The 25,607-nt window shown below is 58.8% G+C and overlaps 1 protein-coding gene across 1 annotated transcript; it reads left to right on the top strand.

The window, feature by feature from the left end:
* The first annotated feature begins 553 nt into the window (after positions 1-553).
* Positions 554-24,000, top strand: skd (mediator complex subunit skuld). Its single transcript, XM_037235534.1, is given in 23 exon segments — positions 554-737; positions 2,824-2,943; positions 2,945-3,042; positions 3,044-3,138; positions 6,566-6,650; positions 8,421-8,510; positions 8,988-9,316; positions 9,998-10,098; positions 10,213-10,803; positions 10,999-11,120; positions 12,611-12,749; positions 13,034-13,540; positions 14,282-14,463; positions 14,918-15,140; positions 15,234-16,077; positions 18,327-18,721; positions 19,128-19,272; positions 19,842-20,086; positions 20,946-21,137; positions 21,571-21,937; positions 22,161-22,705; positions 23,126-23,391; positions 23,832-24,000. Coding segments are annotated over 23 exon segments (5,883 nt in total). The 5' UTR covers positions 554-668; the 3' UTR covers positions 23,965-24,000.
* The last annotated feature ends 1,607 nt before the right edge of the window (positions 24,001-25,607 follow it).

Genomic DNA, 25,607 nt, shown 5'->3' with positions numbered 1-25,607 from the left:
GTCAAGCACAGTCATGAAAACAAGCTACGCTTGGTAATTCAAACTCTAGTCATCAGCATTGTCCAATTTATCTCTAAAAAAAAAACAGAGAGCTTCTAGGCCCTAGTAACATGAGTTAGTGAGATGATAGGTGCGTGAACCTTTGCAATATGTCATGTGATACTTTGATGAAGGAGACCAAATGATTTTAAGTTTGCAGCGGAAATGAATACAGCCAAGCGTAAGGCATCTCCATCTCCCAGAAAGCACTAGTACGTTCACGGCCGGTTCACGGCCGGTGAGCTATCGTAAACAATGCGGCTCTACTGCATCCAAAGCGGAGCTCCGAAAAAAAGAGATACGATCGTACGATCGCTGCTCAAACCTGCCCTTACCAGATAATACTTACGAAACCTGAATGCACCCAACCGACACTCAACACTGCAAGCGTGTGTTGTTTATGAGATTCGGCGCGACCGTACTCATGAGCGCAGCCATACTTACAATCCCGATGGATTTCAGCCAATCACAGGCCAGTAATTTCACTGCTGGCTTGTGTCTCGTCCGCCATTACGTTCGCGGTCGAAAGTGTCACGTATAGTTGTGGGCTGTGTTTCTGTTGGAGACTGGGATTATTTGTTAGAAATGGACTGATCTTGTAGAAATGGAGAAGTTACGGGAGTGGTGATATGACTAACTCTAATTCGCACGTCAACGGGGCGAGCTTGGAGGATTGTCATACGAATTTCTTCGCTCTGGTGAGACAGGTTTACTTATTCTGAGTTACGCGCACCAAGTGCCCTGTGGGCGTTATATGTGACGTTGTTGTAAATTGTGACATGAACTGTACGATGTGTTGGGTAACATAAGATATCGAAGCCATGTGTAGAATAGAAAGATCGTGACTGGCAAACGCCAGGTTAGGCGGTAGGTGGATGGGTGGCCACTGGGAGCCCACCTGGCACCTGCTACCTTTCTTTGATTATTCCTGATGTATTTGTGGGGAGGGAGCTAGTGTATATGTGTGTTTGACACTTTTTAAAATTACCTTTTCATATAAGGGGATTTGGTATAACTTAAAAGCTTGTGTTTACCTATGTTGATGAAAGCAAGGTGTATCGGCTGGTCAGCGGATGGTCTTTTTATGTGTTATGTTCATTTTACATGCCCAGTTAGGGAAGGAAAATTGTCATCTGCATTTGTCAAACAATACCTCAGACTGTCTGTGTGACATGAACCAAATAGAGCATTAGTTCCCATGAAGTATTGCTATGTGCAAGCTTTGTGATATTCTTGTGTGGTGATTGTTGCTAAAATGGCATGTGGAGGCAGAACTGGTAGGGGGTGGAGGAGGGGAGCATGTTCATGCATGCTATTTTTTATGTGTCTTAGATTATTAGTGAGTTAAGAAAGTAACTGCATCTAACTGTAGGAAACCATGCTTGTTCTTCATATTATTTGCTGATCAATACTTGCTTTTCAGCATTGGAATGTCACTGTGATTGGAATGTTGGGACACAACCCTGTGGCTCAGTGTAGATGAATGTTTGTATTTTTGTCTCCTTGATTGGCAACTTAAGGTTTCTCACCAGTTTTGTAGTCATTTGGGTTCATTGTTTCTGTATAGTTCTTTGATCTCTGAAGAAATGCTGCATTCTTCATACAGCTTTTACAGTGGATGCTCCTCAGATAAAAATTGTTGGTTGTCTTAAAGGTGCATAGCCTGTAAGCATCTTACTTTCTTTTAAGGTTATGCTATTTTTGTTCCCAACCATACTGATTATCTCAGATTATCTTATTATCTTAGGTGGGAGGTTGAGGTTAGTTGGAGGAGATTATCTTAGTTGGGAGGAAGACAGGCTGCAGCCAGGGAGTCAAATTAACTTTTAGGGTAGAGCTTTTCAGTTTTGTCATCTTTGCCCTGAAAGCATTAAACACTGATGCTTGAGTCAGGACATGTCATGCTGTGTGCAAGGAAAAACTTGATGGGCAGTGGAGATTGGCACATTTGTTATTAGTATTTAAATGGTTGGGCATCAGTGCAAAATTGCTATATATCCACCTATTGAAATGGCATTGTTGTATCCTATTGTTGTTTATATTGTATATATATATATATGTATTGTTGTTTCTGAAACTTATTAAAATGTTAGTCACTTTTGTTGGCTGGTCCATGGTAATTCAGGTCATCTTTATTTGAAAGCTGTCATTTATGCTTCCACTTCCATTGCACACTGTCAGGCAATGTTGCATGTGATCACTCCAAAGATAATGTTTTTTAAGGGTGTGGGTAACAACTGGTGCTCTATTTCATGGCCTTCTCTTCTTTTCTGAAATCAGAGGTGATCAAATCCAATCTTTCCTCAGATCTGATCAGAGGATAAATCAAAGGATACTAGTAGCGATCTTCAAATTGCTTTAAGTGTTTCAATTTTACTGTTTCTTGTATTTTATTTTTCATTTTCACATCTTAATCTTTTACACTGCAACAATTGAAAGTAGCTCATCTGGGGGATAGCAGTTGTTATGTTTGTTTATCTGCTTTCTTGAGTGCATAATATTTTACCCTTCTGGTCCCAATCTTTTGACTTTATCCTAATCCACTGATCCTAATTTAAGGGGAAAAATGCTCATGGTCATGTGCCATGTTGTATCCAAAAGGTATCTATTTCTCAGAGGTGAATGGTGATAATGATAATCATGATGGTAGGGGTTTAGCATCCCCACAATGGCCTCGGCCATTTATAGAGTTTCTTCTTGTGGTGGATATCCAACACCGTGAAGGTTTACATTCAGAAGTGAGGCTGGCTTTGTATATGTAATGCTTCCATTATAATTTTTCAGACTGATTTATGCGGCATCAAATGGCGGAGCTATAGGATCGAGCATGAGCTGAAGTCCGATCCACTGGAGGATCCTGTCATCCTCTCATTTACAAAATGTCTGGCAAGCGACATCCTGTCAGGTGTGGCGACGCGTGCAGCACGCCAAGTCGCCGCCGCCGCCGCCGCCGGCATCGCTGGAGCCGGGCGCGCCGCCGCCGCCGCCGACACCCGCCGCGCCCCCCTACCGTCACCACCTACAAGGAGCTCTGGATCTTCTGGTATGGCGACGAACCGGAGCTAAGCAACGTCATTGCTCCGCAGCTCTTCAACAGAAGTGAGTCCCATCGACCGTTGGGCGGCACTGCTGTCTTGAGCAGCCTGTGTGTCATGCGTGATTTATTCACAATTTAGGGCAGCAGTGCAGGCTATGGCCATCAGTTAACTGTGCTGTAATGGCCTGGGGCATGTCAAACAGCATGTAGAGTGTGGTTACAAGTAACCCACTTCACCCCTCCCTACACCCACCCCGCCCCCACCCGATGCGCACACAGGCTTTGTGTGCTGTTCCATTATTTTGTGTATGGAATGAGGTGGCCATGTAATGCCCAGCAAATTGTTGAGTTATCCCATCTTTTAAGTGATACAGAATGCAATCAATTTTGGTTATAGGCAGATAATTGATCCTGTTGTGGTTGTGGTTGGAACCATCTTGGAATGACTTTGTTCACCACACTTAATGTAAATATGTGTAATGGGATCATTGATATGCCTAGCCAATGCGTGCAGGTACATTAAGTGGAATCATTAATATGCCTAGCCTGTGCCTGCAGTTGTGTTGGCAGAAATAGAAATGCAAAATTGTTGTACTGTTGCATCCAAATTAAGATATATGTTGTTCACTTCCCTTCCGAGCTCAGCCCAGCAGTCAGCAGTTATACAGCCCAGCAGTTATATTTCCAATACTGCGTCCATTTGTAATATTACGTCCAACATTTAGGCATGCGTTGCCTGGTGCCCCCCTCCCACACCGAGTGAGCAGGGCAGTAGACTTGCATGTGGAGTTAGCAGTTATTAAGAGCTTTCAGGAGACAGCTGTTGCAAATGGATAGCAAAAGGGGATATATTTATACCATTTCCATGCATAGCAAATAGCTTATGCAAAGAGGCACTTTTTATCAACAGTAACATACCCTTTATCCAACTATTGCATAACTGTAAATTGTTCTGCCCATTTTTCTGGATTGCAGGATGCATAAGTTGTTATATGTCTGGTTTGCTGATTTCAAAGTGACCTGAATTTGGTGAGACATTATGGTTTTGTTAATAATTGTTCAAAGGCAGGAATTTCCAGCAATATGCTGCGCTGGTATCTACAGAGGTGGGTTCAGCCATTCGAAGCCTGCTGCCAAATTTCGATGGCAGAAAACGAAATTTTACCTCTGCCAAAACAGTATTTTAACCAAATTTGCTTTCAAGTTATCAGTATTGTTAGATTAATAATGAGATGTTCATATATTCTATCATGCCAAGAAGATGGTGGAATGTGGTAATGGACTTAAATGGTGGTGGCTTACAAAGTGGGTGTGATTGGTGCTTGAATTTGGGTACTCAAATTGGGGTGGGTTACAAATTTACTGTTTTGGTTATGATTGGTGTTTAAATTTTGACGTGAGTTTTAGAATTGAATAACTCATTATGTGCAGAGACAATGTTGTAATTGCAACTGCATAGATTATGATTTTGTTCAGTTGGTCTGATCTCTGTGAGGGTCTGAGGGTTTGCATTTTGTTGTGCATGTTGTAATATAACGAAATTTCCTCAGGCAGTCAAGTGTATCTGAAAACTCATTGTGAATTTTTTTTGTGAAGGTTTTTGGTATTTTATTTCCATCTGGAACATTCGTCCTTCCTTCAGACTTTCCTTTGGTACACCTCATTGGCATGGACATAGCAGAGCACATGGGCTCACAACTCCAGTGATAGTCTTTTGAAATGTGACATGCATAGAAACTACCTGATTATGGTGATAACTATGTCAGAGAAGCGGGGTCTTTTTTGTGTGTTGGATGTGAGACATTAATGACTTATTTGTTAAATACTCATGCAGTGTCTGTTTGGACATTTGCCCTACTTATTATTCATATGTTCTTACTTTTTCTTTTTGTTCAGTTTAATTTAATTGATTTATCAATGTGTCACGTTTCGAACCACGTTTCGTAAAATTAAATTACGTTTTGCGACATAATGCTTTACTAAAGCTACTATTTTCCCATTGTTTGTACAAATGTCATATTTTGTGTGATCTTGGTACAGAGTTATGGGTTTTAAAAGACCGTTGATGTCACGGCAAACTGAAAGGAGCTGGCGTTTTACCCGCTATTTGTGTTTGTCGAAATTTCGCTAGTAGAAGGAATACCTTATATATTAAAACAAGGAAGATCAAAGTTGTTTTTACTAAACATGCAAGTGACTAGGCATGTGTTAAACACACCTTTGCAGCACACACATTTGGTATGCCAGCTTTGCCCAAGTTACGGTTGCAAACTATTGGGGAAGTATGCATGAGTACAGTAACCGTCGGCTTTATGAATTCGTAGGATGTGATTCATTTTTTTGCTGTAGCTTATAAGCCGCGATACTTTGTACAGCTGTCATCAGATGTTTTATAGCATGCATTTGGGATCAAACCCCTTGCTTGTGGACTTGTGTGGAGAAGGCCTCAACTCCTCGTTGGAACAGCTTTGCGGAACTAATACGACACCCGATGTAATGCCCCCTTTCCTCTGTCGGTCGGACCTTCATGGCCAGCAGCAAATGAACCGTCATTGACGGGTCGCATAAACACTGTGTTTATGACGCGAGCCGACGTGTCTGCCGACTGTCACGCGGTGTTGAGAAGTTCCGCCGCCCCAGCCGTTGTGCTGAACGGGGCGGCCAATGCCGCTCGTCCCGATCTCACTGCCCGTCCTCCACCAACCACTCCCCGTCCCGCGGCAACTCGCCGGCGCTCGGCGGCGCGGTCCGCACCGCCGGGAGCGCTGCGCAGACATTGTGCAAGTCCGGTGCGGCCCGCCTCGCGCGGCGCCCCTTTCATGTCGGACTGGTGGGCGGGGCCTGCCGGATCGGTTGCGTGCCACCGCGGTGCATGCAGCCGTAAGTGTTTGAAGGTCAGCCACCGCAGACGCCATGGCTGCCGAATGCCGACTATTGGGCTGCCGCCGCCGCTGGCGCCGCCGCCGCGGTCACTTCTAACTAAGCGTGGCCGGCCGTCGGCCGTCGTCGTCGACGCGCCACGTGAGGGCTGGCGTTCCCGTTCAGGCCACCCCCGCCGCGCCACCCGCCGCCCGGTGAAAGGGCCGTCGGCAGGCGGCGCGGCCGGCCGATCGCCGGCCGCCGCTGACGCCCGGCCGGCCGCTGATTGCCCGCCCGGCGAAAAGTGGCGGCGCGCGCTCCGATTCATCGATCTGTTTCTATGGTTACGGCGGCCGTGCGCCCGTCCACCGGCCGGCGCGTAAATGGTATGGCGGAGAGGTGGCGGGCCGGCGCCGGCCGGTTTTTGTCGGTGCGCGCCGGTCTGCCGGGCCGGCGCGGCGTGGTGCGCACCTGCCGGCCGTCTGCCGACGTCATACGTTCCCGCTCGCCCCGTCCCCCAGCCGTCCCGCCATGCCGTCAACGTTGTCCGAGGGCAGCGCCGGGCGGCAGACGCCGGCCGACATGCTTTGCTCATGCCTGTGCCACATTGACGTGTTTCACTTGTTGCAGAACAAGACGAGGGCAACTGGGAGAGCGGCCTGTCGTATGAGTGCCGCTCGCTCCTCTTCAAGGCTCTCCACAAGTTCATCGAGAGGTAGGTTGGCCGCGCGCGCGCCCCGGAGCATGGCCGTGAGACCAGGCCGGTAAGCGGAGGCGACGCTGACACTTGTTAACCGGACCCGGGCGGCGCTATTGATCGGGCTGCGGCCGCTTACTACACCGACGGCCGGCCGGCCGGCCGCCAGCCAATGGGAGGAGCCGCCGCTCGATACGTCAACCGGCCGGTGATGATCGGGCAATCATTACACACACACGCGCGCGCGCGCGCCGCTCGCATTACGGCCGGTCGATGGTGTCCGGCTGCGGCGGCTGCGGCGGCGCCTCCTCTCGTCGCGCCAGAGTACGCGCCGGCAGATGACACGGTGCGGGTCGATGCGCTTTCCGCGCTGCATACGCGGCGGCGGCGGCGGCGGCGGCGGCTCGGGCGCGGCCGGATCGGCTAGCGGGCCGCGCGCCAGGGCGCGATGACGTCATCGCCCGGCCCGGTAATCCCGGCGCGCTCCTGGTCAGCGGCGGAGGCGGGGGCGGGCGCACCGACCGACCGACCGACCGCTGCCGCCGCCGCGCGCCTGTTGCACGGCCGTGCCGAGCGCGCGCACGGCGCCCCTCCGACGGCGGGCCAAGGCCGACAACGCGCCGCGCCGTGCCTTGCCGAGGCGGCCGCCGTGTGACACAGTTCCCGGCCGGCCGTTAGCGGCCACGTACGGCGGGCCCCGCGTACGCGGTGCCGCAACCTTGAAACGGGGCCGGCCTGCCGGGCAGGCGACCGCCGCCGGCCGCGCGGTGCGCGCCGCTATCGGGCCGCCAGGTGCGCCGCCGCCGCCGCCGTACCGTTGTACGGCGGCGCGCCATGCACGAGCGGCGCCGGCGCGCACGGCCGCCGCTTGGGTCGTGCCGCTGTCGGTGCTGGGGAAGCTCGCCGAGGCACGGCTACGCCGGGGGTCAGTGACCGGCACCGCCCGGGCCGGCCGGGACCTTTGTGCCGACCGCCGCCCCCTTTGTGCGGTGATGAAAACTGGCCGTCGCCGAATGAAAGCGGCTAAACAGGCGGCTGCCATAATGCGCCAAGCTCCCGGGCTTTACGGGGTTGTTCAAATGAGTGCTTCATTTGTGTGCTACCGTCAAATATGGAATACAAATACTAAGCGTTCACTTGAACCGTCAACTACCGGAAGAAAAATATCAGGCGTTCACTTGTACCGTCAAATACCGGGAGAAAAATACTGCGATACGCCGACTGGGAGGCCTTCGCAAGTAACAGTTGATGGTATCTGTCGCGCAGTCCGTCTAATCGAACAGCTGCTGCTCGGTAGCGGCATGTTCACGGCCAGCGCTGTGGCTCTGCACGGAGCCTACCGTGCGGTCGTGCCGTCCGCGCGGCCGGCCGGGCCGGCCCGGGCGGCGGGGCTGACGGACGGCAGCCGCGGCGTCGGCACCGGCCGCGGACGGGGCCGCGCAGTCAGGGCCGCCCGGCCCGGCCCGGCCCGGCTGCCGGCCGGTCGGCCGCCGTGACGCCGCTCGTGTAAACACGGCCCGACGGCGGCGCGCGGCTGGCGGCCGGCCCGCGCCCCGTGCGGCGGCTCATGACACGCGCCGCCGCTCGGCACAGTGGTGCAGGGTGGCCAGCCGGAGCATGTAAACAATCGTCGGGGGGGGGGGGGGGGGCAGGATTTGCTGTAGTAGGATTGTAGCTTCCGTTTCATAACACGTCGTCATTGGCTAGGTATTGCTGAATCATAACAGTAAAAATGGGGTTTGTGCACTGATGCGAAAGATTGTATCGTAATGAGCGTAATCTTTTCAGATGCCTGCTGTCCCGAGGTTTTGTAAAACTGGGAAAATGGTTCGCGCAGCCATGCTCCAATGTGGACAAACTCCAAAACAAAACCTACAGGTACTGCTCCAGACAATGATCATGTGTATTGTTCCACGTTGTAGACAGTTATCTGTGACGTAAAAGCGATGATGGATGGAATACCCGTGTGGAAACCTAACTTGTCATATGCTCGATTTCGTTTGTTTTGTTTGTTTTTCATTTTTGTTTTGCACGGCCAGCGCTGCTAACCTAACCTCTTCCTGGTCTTATTTCCATTGGACATGAATATTTGATTATAGGGCCTTTGGTCACCTTTACTAAATGCTCCTTCGTTCTAATTCAGTAGGCTGAAACATGTCCTGGTTTGATACGCTGCGGCTTCCGTCATTCATGTTGAACGGAAGCCAAAAACGATAAATAATGACGTCATCAGCCGCACGGATTAGTCACCCCCGCCCAGCACTAGCCAGCCGACCTTGCCGGCACGCTGCCCATCGCCTCCTCCCCCTGCCGCGCCCTTCCCTCTGCGCTGACTGTACCCCACCTCGTCCGCAGCGCCAACCTGTCGTTCGCCTTCTCGTTCTTCGTGCACGGCGAGAGCACGGTGTGCGCCAGCCTGTCGCTGCGCCAACACGCGCCGCTGCGGCGCGTGACGCGCGCCCACCTCTCGGCGGCGCACGGCCACGGCGCCGGCCTGCCGGTGCTGCTGGCGCCGTACGGCCTGGCCGGCGTGCTCACCGGCCAGACGTACCGCCTGAGCGCGCCGCACACGCGCAAGCTGGTGGACGCCTGGCGCCAGTTCTACCCGATCGACAACCGGCTGCTGGCCAGCCTGCAGACGGGCCGCGAGCCCCACTTGCCCGTCGTCGTCGAGGTGCTGGTCGGTGAGTGACGCTGCGGCGGCGGCACCGGGCGGCCGCGGCGGGACGCGGCGCGGCGCGGCGCGGCGCGGCTCGCGGCCGCCCTCCCGCGTTCGTCGGGGCGACTCCCGCTCCGGAGAGTGGAGCATCCGTTCGACACGCGGAGCTCGGAGTGCGGTGATGGTAATCTGATTGCGATAAGCTTGTGTTGTTGCTTCCTCGCGGTCGCGTGCTTTTGGTTACACTTGTGGTCTGCGCTTGCGCTACATTGATCGGAGGGCGGGGCGGGGCGAACTCCCGAGTTGGGACGTGTTGGACCCCTGGCACTGAACCGTCATAAGAACAGACCGATATCTCGAATCAATAAATAGTGGACAAGTTTGGCATCTGGGGACGTCAGCTTGAGATGCTGGGAAAGGTCGGAGTGTGAGGATGTCACCGGACCATAAGCCGCTACCGGAATGGCAACCGGTCCCGCGGGATGAGTTTGCCCTCACTCTTGCCAGTGCCAGCGCACTAGCCGATACAAACACGGACGTGAAGGTTTCGGATGGTCGTCATTTGTAGGTTTATCTTAGTGTGAACGCATGCCACTTCCATAACCGATCGTATCACTAATATCAGCAGACTTTGAGCGACGCGGTTCTCGCGCCCGGCGTGCCGCTCACGCTGTGCTGACCGGCCTTTGCGCGCGTGTGCCCGCAGGTGACGTGAAGATGCGCTACCTGACCAGCTACGTGCTGGTGACGGAGCCGGAGGGCGGCGGCGGCGCCATGCGGCCGCTGGGCGTGTCGACCCACCTAGCGGCCGGCGGCGGCAGCACGCCGCCCGTCTCGCCGTCGGCCGGCGGCGGAGGCGGCGCCGGCGGCGGCGGCGACGCCAGCTCGCCGTTCGCCGCGTCCGGCCGGCCGCTGCTGGAGATCGCCGCCGACGACGAGCTGATGAGCGAGGCGGTGTCGGTGCGCGCCTGGCGCCAGTCAACGGTAGCCAGCGGGCCGGGCCGCACCGGCGCGCTCACGCTGGGCGTCAGCGCCGCCGGTGACAACAGCCCCGAGTCGCTCGGCCAGTGGGACTTCCAGGATCCGATCCAGAAGCCGACGTGCGCCTGCGCCAACTGCAAGAAGAAGGTGCGCCAGAAGCAGCAGTACCTGAAGCGGCAGGAGAAGGAGCGGCCACCGCGCATGAAGGCCGGCGTCTGTCACCGGCGCGCCGCGCTCTCCGAGGAGCTGGCGCACACCATCGACGCCGACCTGGTGAGCGGCGTGGCGCGGCTGAACGGCGCGCCGCCGCCGCCGCCGCCGCAGGCCTACTACAAGTCGCAGGTGGCAACGCCAGGCAGCGTGCGGCCGGCGCTGACGGACGGCCTGCCGTCGGTGGGGCCCATGGACTCGCCGGCGTCGGTCGGCCCGTCGCCGCTGCCGACGCCCCACTCGCAGCCGTGCCTGGTGCCGCCCGACCACGCCATGCCGACGCTGTCGCCGCACCCGCCCACGCCCAGCGCCGCCACGCCCAACCCGGTGACGCCGCTGGCGGCCGGCGCTGACGCGGCTACAGAGGCCAAGCCGGCCACCGAGCCGGGCAGCGCCGCCGCCACGCCGGTGTACTCTCCGTACCCGAAGCCGGCGTCGGTAGGGCCGAGCCCGCGGCCGGCCGGCGCGCCGCTGTCGGAGCCGCCGCCGCCGCCGCCGCCGCCCACCGCGCCGGCCACGGCCAGCCCGCTGCGCGCACAGCTGCTGCGCCGCCCGCAGCTGCCCACCATCCAGCTGGAGGCAGATGTCGACATGGTGGACTCGTCCAATCTGTACGACTTCCACGACGTCAACCTCTGGTGAGTGCGCTGCGCTACGCTCGCTGGGCCCGTCCCCATGGCGGGCTACGCGCGCCATGGCCCGCCGCGCGCTGCGGGCTGACGCTGGGTCTGGACGGCGCGGAGACTTCTCCGCTATCGGTGACGTGTTCGTGCACGGTCGGCGCTCCAACACCGGATGGTGCAACGTTGGCGCGAGCGGCGCGAAGCATGCACAGCGCGGGGTTTTCGCGGTAATTCCAGGCTGTTGCGAGTTGCAAAAGCGACGGGAGAGTCCAGGTCCAAAGCCGTGATAGCCGCGTTCGGGGCCACGTATTTGCTGTCGTGTCCCTCAGCACACTGTCAAGGTCAGACAACACCTGTCAATGTGTAGCTGGTCGTGGTCAATGCTCGGTTACAACGCAAAGGACGGTGTTGATATTTTTGTTAGCACTGCCGGGCGACTGCCTTTCAAAGCAAAATCATGCATCAGGTGTTCGCGATAGAGGTTTTTCCGGCTTTGCTCGGGAATTACGACCTGTAAGGTGGGACTGGGCTACCGTGTTGCTGGGGCTTACCAGTCGCGTCTGCTGTCCACTGTAGAGGGAAGGTTGGTCATCCATCCGCTAACGCACCGTGTTAACAGCGATCACTGTCGCCACGACTCGTGAAGTCGCTCCGTGAACCACGTCGCTTGTTTTGTTATTGCGCATTCAACATGAACACGCGGCGTATCGGACTCCGTCACACTTGTGAAGCGGTGCAACGTCATTGCAGTCATCTGATAACGCTACGTACACATGATTACTGGGCACATCTGTGTCAGGTGGAGGTCTTGCGCCTGTGCCTATAGGAATGTTTTCAAGTGCCAACTTTCAGTGCTTGTTTTTGCTGCATTGTTTTTTGTTTGTTTTTTTTCGGTGCTAGGGGGATCATTGCAGCGTTTGATGCTAGATGTCGCATGGGAACCAGCGACAAATGCTTTGTTGCACAACGAGCCCCAGCTTTCTTGTTCCTTTCGTCACGGCCGTTACGCTACTTGCACGTCTCCCTCGCTCCCCAAGGCCGTTTAGATGGACTGGGTGTTTGCTTTTCCGCCTGCTCGTCGCCGGGCGAGGTGAAAATCATCCGCTGTATGAATGGGGCGCGCGCGGATGAGGCCGAACGGCACCGCTTACGCCGGACGTCCCGCGTGACGTGCCCAGTCACGGCGCGAACCGCCGCCGCCGAGCGGTGTCGGTGCCGCCTCGTGACCTTATCGTGGGCGCTGGGTGCGCGTCCTCTGTTATCGGCCGCTGCATGGACGTGACGCCGCGGGGGTTCCCGCGTCACGTATCGCGCGTCGCGCACCATGTGTCGCGTGTGTGTGACGGCTGCGTCACTGCCATGCTCCGCTGCTGTCTCGGCCACCTCTGTACTGTCGGGACGGCGGCATGTGGCGCCGACCCGTCGGCGTCGGCATCCGGCGCCGCTCGGCCGGCACCCCTCCCTGTCGCGCCCCGTGTGAGCCCGCACCGGCCGTGTGCCCGCAGGCTCAGCTGCCCAGTGAAGCGCCCGGCCGAACTGCGCACCACCTTCCTGCGCCGCATCAAGGACGAGGTGGACCGGTCCGAGCGCGCCATGCAGGAGGGCGAGGCCGCTCAGGCCAACGGCGCCCGGCCGCCGAACGCGGTACGACAACCCCGCCGCGGTCACCGACTTGCGGAAACGCTCAGTGACCGGCCCGCAGACAGCTGTAATTTATTGCAAAAAGTATCCGATGCCGACCACAAATGCTCCTCAACACTGTCGTGTGCCGCCGCTGCTGCAGATCAATTCCTCGATATTCCATTCAAACATTGGGCTAGCGTAAAGCGTGGGGATGTTGCATGCGGAGTACAGCGTGTTGGTGGGACCGGCTCGGCTGCTGTGTCCCGGGCGGCGTGTGTCCTGACGGCACCCCGTCCGGCCGGCAGGCGGCGGTGCACCCGCTGGCGCGCGGCGTCAAGCGGCCGGCTGACCCGTACGAGTTCGACGACGATCCGTCGGCCAGCGTGCACATGGACGGCCTCAAGTCGGAGGCGGACGACGCCGGCGGGCCCAAGGTGAAGGCCGACAGCCTCTTCACCACCGAGGGCCTGCAGCCCAAGCTGGCCGACCTGGAGAACCTGTTCGACGACCACTCGGACGCCGACGACTCGGCGGCGCCGACGCCGCCCGGCTCCAACAAGCCGAACGGCGCCGGCGAAGAGCCGCCGCGGCCGCACGCCAAGACGGCGCTGCCGGCCGCCACGGCCGTGCTCAACAGCATCGAGCTCTCCAAGATCTACCCGACGCCGCCGTCGCACGAGCACAACCACAACCCGAGCGCGTCGCCGGTGTGCCACTACGAGGGCGCACCGGCCGACGTCGAGGCCGCGGCGCTGGTCGGCTTTAAGGCGGAGCGCATGGACGACCGGCCGCTACCGCCCCCCGAACGCACGGTACGTGGCGGGAGAGACTCGGGAGCCGACAGGCTGGCGGCGCCGGACGTGGAGAGGCTCGGTTGTGGGTGAGGTTTGTCGCAATTGCATTGGTCGGTTAGGGGTGGCTGGTTAAATTGCTCGGTTAGGGGTGGCTGCTGGTGTAATGGTAAGAAAGTCCGTGACATAGTTACATGTACGTTTTTGTTTGTTTGTTTTTTGGTGGGATTGCTCTCTGCAAATCGGCCTGGGGATATATTCATTGCCACGCTCACGGTCGATAAGTTTGCTCACAGAACACAGCGCGTTCTGTGCTGGTGATGCTGTGCTAAAGTAGCGGGGCTTGGTTGCGATGCGCTGAAAACGCGATTGGAGTCTAACCGATATGCGCAATCAGCGGTGCAGGCCCGGCTGTTGACATAGCGATGAACACCAGCTGCATTGTTCCGCGGAGGGCACATCGCCTGCACCGTTTGTAATGCGTATTGTGGCGGAGCATTGTTGAGCTGCTGTCGTCAGCCCCTGCCGGAACCATCAAACAGCATGACCTTTTCGGACGTGGCCGCCGCCCGACCAGCGTGTTCTGGGAAGCTCGCGACTGTATCGTCCGTCTGAGCACGTGCCGGGACATTCACACCCGGCACCGCTGCGTCAGCCTCGCGCCGACGCCCGAGGGGTCGATCCGAGCCCAGCGACCGCACTGGGAATGTGACACGCCATCGGCCGTGTACCGGTCGTCTGACGCGGCCCGTCCGCCGACAGGACATGTCGTACGTGTTCCGGCCGGCGGCGCTGAGCAGCTTCGTCAGCTCGCCCAAGTACGCGCCGCTGGAGAGCCTGCCCAGCCAGCAGTCGTCCCCCGTCAACCTGCCCATGGGCGCCGTCTACAAGCCCTCCTGGCAGTACGGCCAGCCGACGCCGCTCGGCAAAGCGCCGCTCGCCGGGTAAGCCCCGTCCCCGCCCCGTCCTGCTCCGCCCCGCCCCTTCTACAAACAGATGGGCGCGGCGGCTGCAGAGCGGGAGTGGGGCACGGCGCGGGTGTGCAGTGGGGCCTCCATGGCGTGACGTAGGGTCGTGTCACGCTCGAGATGCGGTCGGCACCGTGAAGTGCCGGCTTTCGCTGGGGTGCGCCGCGCGCTGGCCGAGTCCGTTTTGGCCACGACGTTGGTTTTTCGGGGAAGCCGTTGACGGTTGAGCTTAGCTGACTGTCACGGGCTCGTTCTGTGTGATATCGGCGCCACGTCCGTCATGTGTTCGCGCTGTTCCGTGCCTCGCCGTCTTGCGTCAGGCGAGGGTCTGCGCCGTCCTGTGACTCTCTCGCTCGACCGGCCCGTCGCATGTCTCGCCGTGCGCGCCGTCTGCCTGCTGTGCCTGACGCCAAGCTGTCCCGCCCCGCAGTCGGCCGCCGCCGCCCGGGGCGCTGCCCGTGCCGCAGCCGCTGCCGCCCGGCCCCATCCAGTCGATGAACCAGATGGCGCAGACGGGCATGCTGACGCACCCGCCGGCATCGACGCCGCGCCACGGCCTGTCGCCCTTCTCGCCGGGCCACTACGACGGCGGTCCGGCCTCGCTCAAGTCGTGTCCCGGCTCGGTGGGCGCCGCCTCGATGGGACCGCACTCGGTGGGCGGGCCGCACTCGGTCGGCGGCGGCGGTGGTGGCGGCGGCGCGTTTGAGCCCCAGTCGCCGGCGTCGACGTCGGCCGGCTTCCCGGGCCGCGCCGCCGCCGACGCCGCCGGCCTGCTGACGCTGCAGGCGCCCGAGGTGCCGGCGCTGCTCATCAACGTGCTGCTGGAGGACTCGATGCTCAACCTGTTCCACGATCACAACTTCGATAGCTGTACAATGTGCGTGTGCAACGCCGGCCCCAACCGGGTGGGCAACATTCGCGGCAAGGAGGCCGGACTCTATATCCCGGATAGTACAAAGGCGGACTCAGAGGAGCCGGTCAGCTGCAAGTGCGGCTACAGCGCGGTGGTGAACCGGGCGCTGGCCTACCGCAGCGGCCTCTTCCTCGAGGACGAGGTGGAGCTGACGGGCGAGCGGCGCGAGGTGCAGTACGAGCGCACCAAGCCGCCGCTGCTGGCGCCGCTGCGGCCCGGCGAGCGCGTCGAGCCCGACCCGCTGGTGGACGCCGTGCCGCCCGAGCTGCTGCAGCTCATCCAGGAGCAGTGCCTCACGTCACCCAGCATGGTCAACATCGTGCACCGCACGGCCTTCAAGTACCTGAACGCGGCGGCGACGGCGGCCGGCGCCCCGGCCGTCAGCTACCTGGAGTACACGGACGCGGTGAACGTGGTGCGCAGCGCGATGGAGATGTTCCGCACCGGCTCCGGGCCGGCGCCGCCCGAGGCCAAGCAGCGCAGTGTCATGCACCGGTGGCCGTCCCTGCGCGCGCCCGGCCCGCTGTGCAATCAGGACATCGTGCGCGTGATGCGCGCGCTGCAGCCGCACCTGCAGGACGCCATCCAGAAGAAGCGGCAGACCAAGCTGTGGGAGTCGACGTACCTGGTGTCGGGCCCGCTGACCTGGCGGCAGTTCCACCGGCTAGCCGGCCGAGGTGAGTCCCCGCTGATGGCTGCTGCTGCTCTGTCAGTGATGTGTGTGCGGGCGGGGTGAGGGCAGCTCGGGTGTGGCGAAAAGTTTTTGAGTGATAATGCAGTGTAATGGTCCTTCAATTATTAGGTCATAGGTAGCATGAAATAATGGCATAACATCAAGTTATGTCAAGGACACGATACGGCTTGGTGGGATGCCATGTGGTAAGTCATGCCTGCGGGCGGTCTGGGTTTTTAGTATTGAAATACCATAGAGGGCCCTTGAATTATGCGGGTGTGGAACGGTGTTAAATTGCCATAAGAGCGATCTATTTTGCTACGCGTGTTTGTGGGCTGCTTTGTTTTTGTTTTTGTTTTAGTTTTCGGACCCTGTTCACGGGTGCTTCACATGAACGCTGGGACGCGCGCTGACGCCCGTGCGGGCTCACAGGACGCTACGTTTCCGGAGAGATTGAGCACTTTTGATCAGGCGTACATTGCGTCCAGCTTTGCGGCCATCAGTTCGGCCACTAAAAACAAAGGGACGGACGAGAGTTGGCCAATTGCAGAATATCACGTAACGTGGCAAACAACATATCTTGAGAAACCCAGGCGACGAACTTGAGTTGGTGTTTTGTGGTGGCATGAGGAATGGATAATGGTACTAGAATGAGGCATAGATAACTTGGTGGCATTAGGAATTGAATTGATAAACAGGAATTTTGTCGTATATTTGCTGAACGCCGTGTTCATCCAAATGTTTTGCCTTCCGTGCAGAATTTATGTCCTGTTGTCATGATGGCCGTAATCCTATAATGCCTCTGGTCCCACTCGACCATGTAGATCGGTATATCCATCTAGGTATGTCGCGGTGTTTGGGTATTGCGCGAACAACAGTTTGTTCGCTGTTTTATGTGCATGGTTGCACGAAGTGAGGAGATATCGTAGAAGAGGTAGAACAGTGTATAGATAGTAGATATACATAGATGCATAGATGCAGACAGATACATGCATAGTACGGACATACATGGTGCACATAGACCATAGTACATAAATGGACAGATGGCAGATGTAAAACATTACAATTTTTGGCAATTTTAGTTGTGGCAATATATTATGTACACTCCATTTACCAACCTCAAGTGTAAGCCAGTGCTCTGCACAAGTGTTACTCTTGAACACGTTGCCTTCTCATCCTCGATTACTGTTTTTGAGTGGATTGTATTGTTATGTGCATGTAGGAGCTTATTATTTTGATTTAGAAGGGGATTCTAAATTACCCCTGACTCCACTCGTGACCTCGGACTGACGGCTAGTCGCGTGCCAATCCCCGCTGTCAGATGTCCGGAAGAGGCAAGGGACTCGTGCGGTTTACAGCCGTCAGGTTTCGCGCTCTGAAGTGACAGTCGGCGGCGCGTGTGGAGTGACGTCCAGATTGCCTTGACGGAATTGGGGCACGGGGTGCACTGCCGTGAAGCATGAAATATTGCGCGGCTAAACCAAAGTGTCAACGGTGCGAGGCTTTGAAGGGTGAACGCAGCAGCCGACCCGCGCGAGGCACCAATGCTAATAGAAATGGGTGTTGAGCGGTACCCAGCTTGGCGTTGATAATGTTCTGTTGCGTCATGGGACCTGTTGGCAGGACGTCGCGCCTGGATAAGACCGGGCGTCGAGTAGTGTTTCAGCACTGGCCTTTCTTCACCCATATTCTGCTGTAGTGTCGTCTTGTGTTAACATCTGGGCCATTCTGAAACCCGGCGTGGCGCGTAGCGCCCTGTTGTAGAGAAGTAACGTTTGGGACCCGTCATCATGGACGTGGAGGTGGACGGACGTGGACGGCTCTCGTTTGCCCTCATGTTATGGACTGTGCTTCCTCGTCCTTTATCGAGGCTGTAAAAAGTTGTTATCACCAGCTTGTGTGATGTGTTGCCCCTCATATATCGTGTAGCCTGGCGGTGACCTCAGTTGGGACATTGAAAGTTCAATCACGTAACTCTGCGGTAGCAGTCTGGACGCAATTGCAAGGACGTAGGCTCGAGGAGCGATGGCGGTAGGGGCACAGTAACTGCACAGGACTGTGCTGTGCAGTGAGAGACACTAAGAGGTTTTCCCGCTGCGGTCGGCGTGACAGCTAAACCACACCAATAACGACAGCAGGCACGTGCGTCGTAAAACCGACCAAGCATGACATCCCGCGCTGTCCGGGCGCACGCCGGCTGCCCGATGCCGCCTGTCCAGCATCACGTGATCACCCGGCTCTCACCGGCCGCAGGCACGGACGACCACTGCACGCCGCAGCCGATCCCGACGCTGTTGGTGGGCCACGAGGGCGAGTGGGTGTCGACGTCGCCGTTCTCGCTGCGCCACTGGGACCAGCTGCTGCTGGAGCCGGTGGCGGCCGCGCGCCACGTGGCCTACCTGGTCGTCACGCCGGCCGGCGACAACGAGTTCATCGTGTCGCGCGTGCGCAACTTCTTCCGCGAGCTGAGCAGCACGTACGACTCGTGCCAGCTGGGCCGCCATGTACCGATCGGCAGCTCGTGCCCGGAGGGTGTGCTGCGCATCAACCGCAACGCCGCCACCAAGCTGGCCAACCTGCACGTGGAGGACTGGTTCAACCACCTGGGCGACTCGCAGGTGGCCGCCAAACTCAAGCTCTACGCGCAGGTGAATGGCAGGGCACAGCGCTGAGGACCGCTTAAAGGAGTGATTGGTGAGGGATGACTGATGATGAAGCTTGCATACCGTAATCAGTTGTCATATAGATTGAGGACATGGATCTCTCTCCACGCTGCTGCCTGCAACAGAACATCTGCTTGTGTGAGGCTGATTTTGTCATAACTCAGTCGTATGGATTCTTAGAATTGCTCCGAAGCTCTGGACGCCTTCGAACTTTGCGCGGATGCTGGCCATCGAAAATGGCCTGTTTCATACGTCGGCGCACTGCGTGCTGGCTGCCGGTTTCCGTCGGCGGGGGTCACGGTCGCGATGTTGCCGCTGTCAGTGCCCGGCAGCTCGGCCGCGCCCCACCGCCTCGGCGTGCCGCTGTTGACCCGGTGCCGCTCCGTTCCAGTACTGCCGGCACTACGTGGGCCCGTACCTGCAGACGTCCATGGAGCGGGGCGTGGAGCGCGAGCGGCCGGCGCCCTCGCCCATGCCGCCGCCGGCCACCCCGGACGCGCACGACCGCGCTCCGGCCACGCCTAAGATGAGCGACGGTGAGTGGGATGCATCGGCGCCGCCCGCCGGCGAGTGGTCGTGCCGCAGCTGAGCACGATGTCAGCCTGGCGCGTGTTGTCAGCGGTCCGGCTGGGTCCGGACGCGGCGTCAGCCTGACGCGCGTCGTCGGCCGGCCGGCTGGGTCCGGACGCGGCGCCAGCCTGGCGCGTGTTGTCAGCGGTCCGGCTGGATCCGGACGCGGCGTCAGCCTGGCGCACGTCGTCGGCCGTCTGGCCGGATCCGGACGCGGCGTCAGCCTGACGCGTGTTGTCAGCGGTCCGGCTGGATCCGGACGCGGCGTCAGCCTGACGCGCGTCGTCGGCCGGCCGGCTGGGTCCGGACGCGGCGCCAGCCTGGCGCATGTTGTCAGCGGTCCGGCTGGGTCCGGACGCGGCGTCAGCCTGACGCGCGTCGTCGGCCGGCCGGCTGGGTCCGGACGCGGCGTCAGGGTGCTCGGCAGCGGGATGACGCGGTCGGTCCGCCCGCCGCCGTGACCGCTGGTAGCCACGCTCTGCGCGCCGCGTGACCCCGCCGTGCCGACGCCTGACCGACCGCCCGCCGTCCACAGACGACATGCACGGCACGCGGCTGGGCGTGGACGGAGGCGGCGTCAACTACGGCCCGACGCCGGGCGGCGGCGTGGCCCCCGGCAGCGGCGAGATGCCGCAGATCGTGGTCTACTTCATCGACCCGTTCACGTACGGCGCGCAGCTGTCGGCGTTTGAGCGATTCATCAACGTGGCGCTGCTGCGCGCCTACCTGCACATGCGCTCCACGCTGCCCGAGACCATGCAGAAGAACATCACGCTGCAGGTGGGTGAGCGCCGTGTGCGCACGGCGGCGGTGAGGCGGTCCCGCTGAGATTGTGGGGGCGTGCTCGTGCATGGGCTTAAGCAGGGGATCGATGTTTGGAACATTGATTCGTTTATGGATGGAGACTTAAGCGGATGCGTTGACAGTACTCTGAATTCGGCATTTCACGCGATTTTTTACGTGTTCATACGAATGGTTGACTTCTTTAATCGGTTCTTGGAGCTCCATCATCTACATGTGCTTAAAAATAATTATTATTTTTATCTGATGTCAATATTATTCCTCAAGTATCTTAAGAGAATTTCTTGACCGCGCACAAGAGAAGTGGTGACGTGTCGTGACAATCAGTTCTCTTACTTGAAAAAGCAATCAACTTTTCAGTCCTTATTGTTTTTATGGTGTGGTGCAATATCGCGTGTTGGTTTGGAGTAAACAGCAGTCCTGCATGTCCTGGTGGTCTAGACGCCCCTCATCCCCCGTCCTCCAGGTCGTGGAACAGACGTCAACCGGTTAAAGCAAGTGACTGCTGGAGGGCACTAGCCGTCCTCCGCGGCGGGATGTGTACCACACCCCTGTTAGGGCAGATGGCCGCTGGAGGGCACCAGCCTTCCTCTGCGGCGGGATGTGTACCAGACCCCTGTTAGGGCGGGTGGCTGCTGGAGGGCACCAGCCTTCCTCTGCGGCGGGATGTGTACCAGACCCCTGTTAGGGCAGGTGGCTGCTGGAGGGCACCAGCCGTCCTCCGCGGTGGGATGTGTACCAGACCCCTGTTAGGGCAGGTGACTGCTGGAGGGCTCCAGCCGTCCCCCGCGGCGGGATGTATATCAGACCTGGGTCCTGACCCATCCCCTGTTACCAGGTGATCTCGCTGGAGAGCATCCTCTCGCCGTGGCGCGACCTGGACGGGGCGCAGCAGCGCGAGCGACTGCGCTCGCTCGCCTTCACCGTCTACTCGCAGTGCAAGCGCACCTTCTGCGGCGCCAGCTCGGCCAACTCGCTGACTGGGTTCGGGCCGACGGCGTCCGCTGAGCAGCGGCTCAAGGGCCGGGAGGTCAGTCCCCGGAGCATGGAGCGGGAGGCGAGTCGGCAGTGGCTCTGTGCGATCGTACTATACACGAGTGTTTAGGCGTGCGGTGTCGAGTGGCCGTTGTTGGTACGGTTAGCGGTAAGCGAATTTGTGGCATAGGGCTTCGGTGACTTGTGAGCTCTTAAGTTATGTGTGAGCCACCTTAGTTGTGTGGCTCAGATCGAAAATAGTAAGTTTTTCATTCGTGTTCTAAATCCAGTTGCTCGGACAGTATGTAACTCAGCATCTGCATCTCTCATTTGGTAAACATGGAGAAACTTATAATCCGTTTTCATTGTTCGCCCCATGACGCCCGGCAGCCCCGCGTCCCCATCAGACGCCACGACTTGTTCCACATATCTGAGCTACGCCGCCACTCCATGGGTGTCACCACTGACGCCGCCCTCCCGTCCTGCAGGACCAGGGCGCCACCCTGCAGATGTACAACCCGACGTTCATGCTGGCGCCGCTGCCGGACGCGCAGAAGGAGTCGGAGGTGCTGACGTCGCCGCGCGACACCACGTCGACGCTGTTCTGCAGCTACTGCCTGTCGGAGGACCAGCGCTGGCTGCTGGCCGGCTGCACGGACGAACGCGGCGAGATGCGCCAGACGATCGCCATCAACATCCACATCCCCAACCGGCTGCGGCGGCGCAAGATCTCGGCCCGCCGCATCGGCCTGCAGAAGCTGATGGACTGGCTGCTGCAGATCATGGTGCAGTCGGTGCACCCCTGGCGCCTGGTGGTCGGCCGGCTCGGCCGCATCGGACACGGCGAGCTCAAGAGTGAGTGACGTCACGCGGTGGGGCCGTCGCACGGCCGGCGGTGCATTGCTCCCTCGCGTGGCAAACCGTGTGATGGTGGTCCTGCGGCTTACAATCACGTTCGTATCGTCGTATTTCTTTGATGATGGTACTGTAAGTGCCCTGTTGGCTGCTGTGGTGCTATCTCGCAGCGTCAGGTCCCGTAGTTTGCCGACCGACGGTCAACACCTGCGCCCCGTTCCAGGCTGGAGTTCTGTGCTGAGCCGCAAGTCGCTGACGCGCTTCTCGAAGCAGCTGCGCGAGATGTGCCGCCACTGCCAGCACCTGCCGGCTTCCGAGATGCCGACCATCCTGTCGGCGTGCGTGGTCTCGCTGGAGCCGGACGCCTGCCACCGGCTCATGTACGACCAGTGCACGCCGGAGGACGGCGTCCAGAAGCCGTCGGCGGGCGCGCTGAGCACGCCGCACGACGCCTCCTGCACGCACGTCATGGTCTTCCCCACGTCGGCCACGACGCAGTGCTCGCAGACGGCGTTCCAGCAGGAGCACATCAACCCGCTGGGCTCGGAGCTGATCGAGGAGGACCTGCTGCAGGCTATCAACGCCGACGAGGACGGAGACCTGATCGGCAACGGCACGCTGTTCGACGACCTCGACCTCAACTGGGAGGACTCGTTCGGCGGCGGCGACATCGGCAGTCCGACCGATGAGCGGCCGACGGCCTCGCCCAGCGGCGGCCTGCCGGGCCTCGGCAAGCAGGGACCGTTCTCCAACGGCAGCGGGCAGCGGGTGAGTCGCGCGCGCGGTCGTGGCAGCGGCGAGCGCAGCTGCAGGAGGCCACGCCGCCGGGCGTGGTGTGGCGTGCCGTGGCAGCTCCGTTGAAAGTAGAGCACGCGTCCGTGGGGAACCGTGTTGCTACGTTGTTGGACGGTTGTGTTGGACTGGCCCGTAACTTGTTGCCTCACGAAAGCGAGAGGCTGGGTCGGAGGCCTCATGCGAGGTCTATGTTGTTCCATCCCTAACCGAATGTGCGGCCATGGTCGTCGGTCCCATGTGTGCCTGCGCAGGGCTGTGCGGATCTGTTGTATCCTTCCGGGTGCGTGCGTCGCACAAGGTGGTCGTAGCACATCCGTGTTCGGCTTGATGGCGTCGCGGTCTGCCTCCGGTTCCGTCCGTGTCTCCTGACGTGGTCTGGCGCGCGCGCTGCAGGGCGGTGGCGACGAGGAGCAGGAGGAGTTCGGCACGGTACTGCAGCAGCCGCTGGCGCTCGGCTACTTCCCGTCCACGGCCAGCACGGGGCCCATGCCCGCCTGGTTCTGGGCGGCGGCGCCGCACATGCAGCACAACACGGCCGTCTTCCTCAAGTCGGCGCTGCACCTGCACTGCCAGACGCAGAACTCGGAGGACATGCTGCAGCAGCCGTGCCACGTCAAGGTGCACCCGCTCGACTCGAGCACCACCACCGACGTTCTCAGGTGAGCGCGCGCCGCGGGGCACCAGGCGCCGGCTTTGGCGCAGTGCAGTAACGTGCGGACGGCAGTGGCTTGTCTGGTCTGATGGTGGGCTCCGGATCAAGGGTTCCAAGTTCGACGGCTTCCGCAGGAATCTTTCACTGGTCGCCGTTTCCACCAGGCGGGGTGGGGGGGGGGGGGGGGGGAGGGCACTATTGGCCCAACCAGTCAAATCCGTGGTAAGCGGCTGTTATGGTATATTGCGTGTCGTGCCTTGTTCTATTGTTCCGTACGTACGGCGATGACCGGGCGAGATAATTTATATGAGGCCTGCGTCACATGTACCGCACCACGGGTTATGCTGCGGCCGCCCGTCGGCGTCGGTGCCGGGCGCGTTTGACCCGTCCGACTTTCTGCGGTGACGACTTGCGCGATCGACTGACGGACCGGCGGTCCCTCGACAGGCACGTGCTGGAGAACTACAACCGGCTGTCGTGGCTGGCGCTGGACCCGGCTTCGCAGGACCGCCGCTCCTGCCTGCCCATCCACATGCAGCTGCTGGTGCAGCTGTACGCCGCCATGGCCGCCATGCTGTAGCCTCGCCGTGCCCGGCGTCCGGTCGGCCGGTCTCTGTCCGCGCGCGCGCGGCCGGTGGCGGGCGGCCGCCGCCGGCCGCGCCGCCCGCCACCCATCACCCAAATCAAATATTTTTACATTTTTACGCCGCCCGCTGACCCGGCCTCACTTGCCGCCGCCGCCGCCGCCGCGGCGTGGTGTAGTTATTTATTGACGCGGAGCGCGTGCGGAGCGAAGCGTGTGCCTGTGGCGCGGGGGGCGAGGCGACGCCCGGCGGCGCCCGGCCCCAGCCGCCCCAGCCCGGCGCGCGAATAATGTTTGTGATAATTATTGATGCATGTCATGCGGCAGTGCAGTAGCGCGCCCGGCGCCGGCAGTCGGCGCCCAGTTGTTTCCAGGTGCGTGAGAGGGAGGGCCGCGCGGGAGGATATGCACCACCTGTTTCGGTGTTGGTTGTTACTACGCCCCTGGCCGCCGTCCGCGGGAGACGGACCCCAGGCTCCGCGCGAGGCGCGTGCATAATGGGTGGGAGGCGCGCAGGAGCCGCGTTTTAACCTTTGTGTTGACACCAGGGAATCTCAGGGGTGCTTTGCTTGGTATCTTTCCTACCAAATGAATCCAACCAATCAGTATTTTCGGTAGAAACTGTCCAATTTGGTCCGAACCGCTCGGGGCCGGTCGGCGCCCACCAGTCTCCCCGCCAGCTGGCACACCGATACAAAACACGGCCGAATCGTCAACAGCGGCGTGGAATATGCAACGTCCGGGGTGCATGAGTGAATGATATCAGACTGTGTTTCATCCGTTGGGTCCGAGTAGTGGTGTTTTGTAAGATTGTTCCTGTGTAAGTTAAGATGAATAATATTAAAATGGACTTCTATTGAGAGGTAAGGATAGTTTATAAAATCGTTTATTCCGAGGAGTGGGAACTTTTGGTTCTAGGTTGTACAGAGTCAGGTGCGTATCGTGTCCTGCAACATAGGAAATGAATTATGTACAGACCTTCGAAGGCTATATCGTTTGTTGATCTTTCTATGTGACGACCTTCCCATAGCTCGACGTCGCTCTGTGTTGGGTCAACGCCTCATGCTAACTCTATTATGCTCAACGACAAATTGTGTAAATATTCGACTGTTTTATTCATCCGTGCACATGTAACCGGTCTTGTAAATAAACGACTGACATGTTCAGCTCTGTTAAGTTTATTTGCATGGTATAAGAGTGCCGGGGCAGCTAAGCAAATTTATATCAGTAATAGCCCCCCCAAAAAACTGAAGAGTGATAACAGAAAAATTCACCCTTCCTCACCCTGCGTCACCTCCGTCTGTCGTACTTATGACCGCCGTGTCGTTTCATCTGCAACTCCGTCACCCATTCGTGCTGCGACTCAGTCAGTCATGCTGCAACTCCGTCACGCAGTCATGCTGCGGCTATCATCCGCTGAGTTGTCCTCACGGCCGTCCTGGAAAGAAGCCATGTCCAGGCGCCCGCTCGCACCCCCGACGTAGGGTGCAGGGTGGAACTAGCGTGGCATCCAAGCATGGCGGCAGTTGTCCCACATATTGCCTCTCCCTTTTCCTACAGTCTTCAAATAGTTAGCCGTGACCGAAAGACCTCCGAGTACACTATGCCTAAAGGTGGCAAAATTGCAACCGCGGGAGAAG

Source organism: Pollicipes pollicipes, unplaced genomic scaffold (assembly GCF_011947565.3).
Source record: "Pollicipes pollicipes isolate AB1234 unplaced genomic scaffold, Ppol_2.1 Scaffold_7261;HRSCAF=8764_pilon_pilon_pilon, whole genome shotgun sequence".
NCBI classification, from domain to species: Eukaryota; Metazoa; Arthropoda; class Thecostraca; order Pollicipedomorpha; family Pollicipedidae; genus Pollicipes; species Pollicipes pollicipes.
Note: the sequence above shows the minus strand (reverse complement) of the source record. Positions and strands in the feature narration are given on the sequence as shown.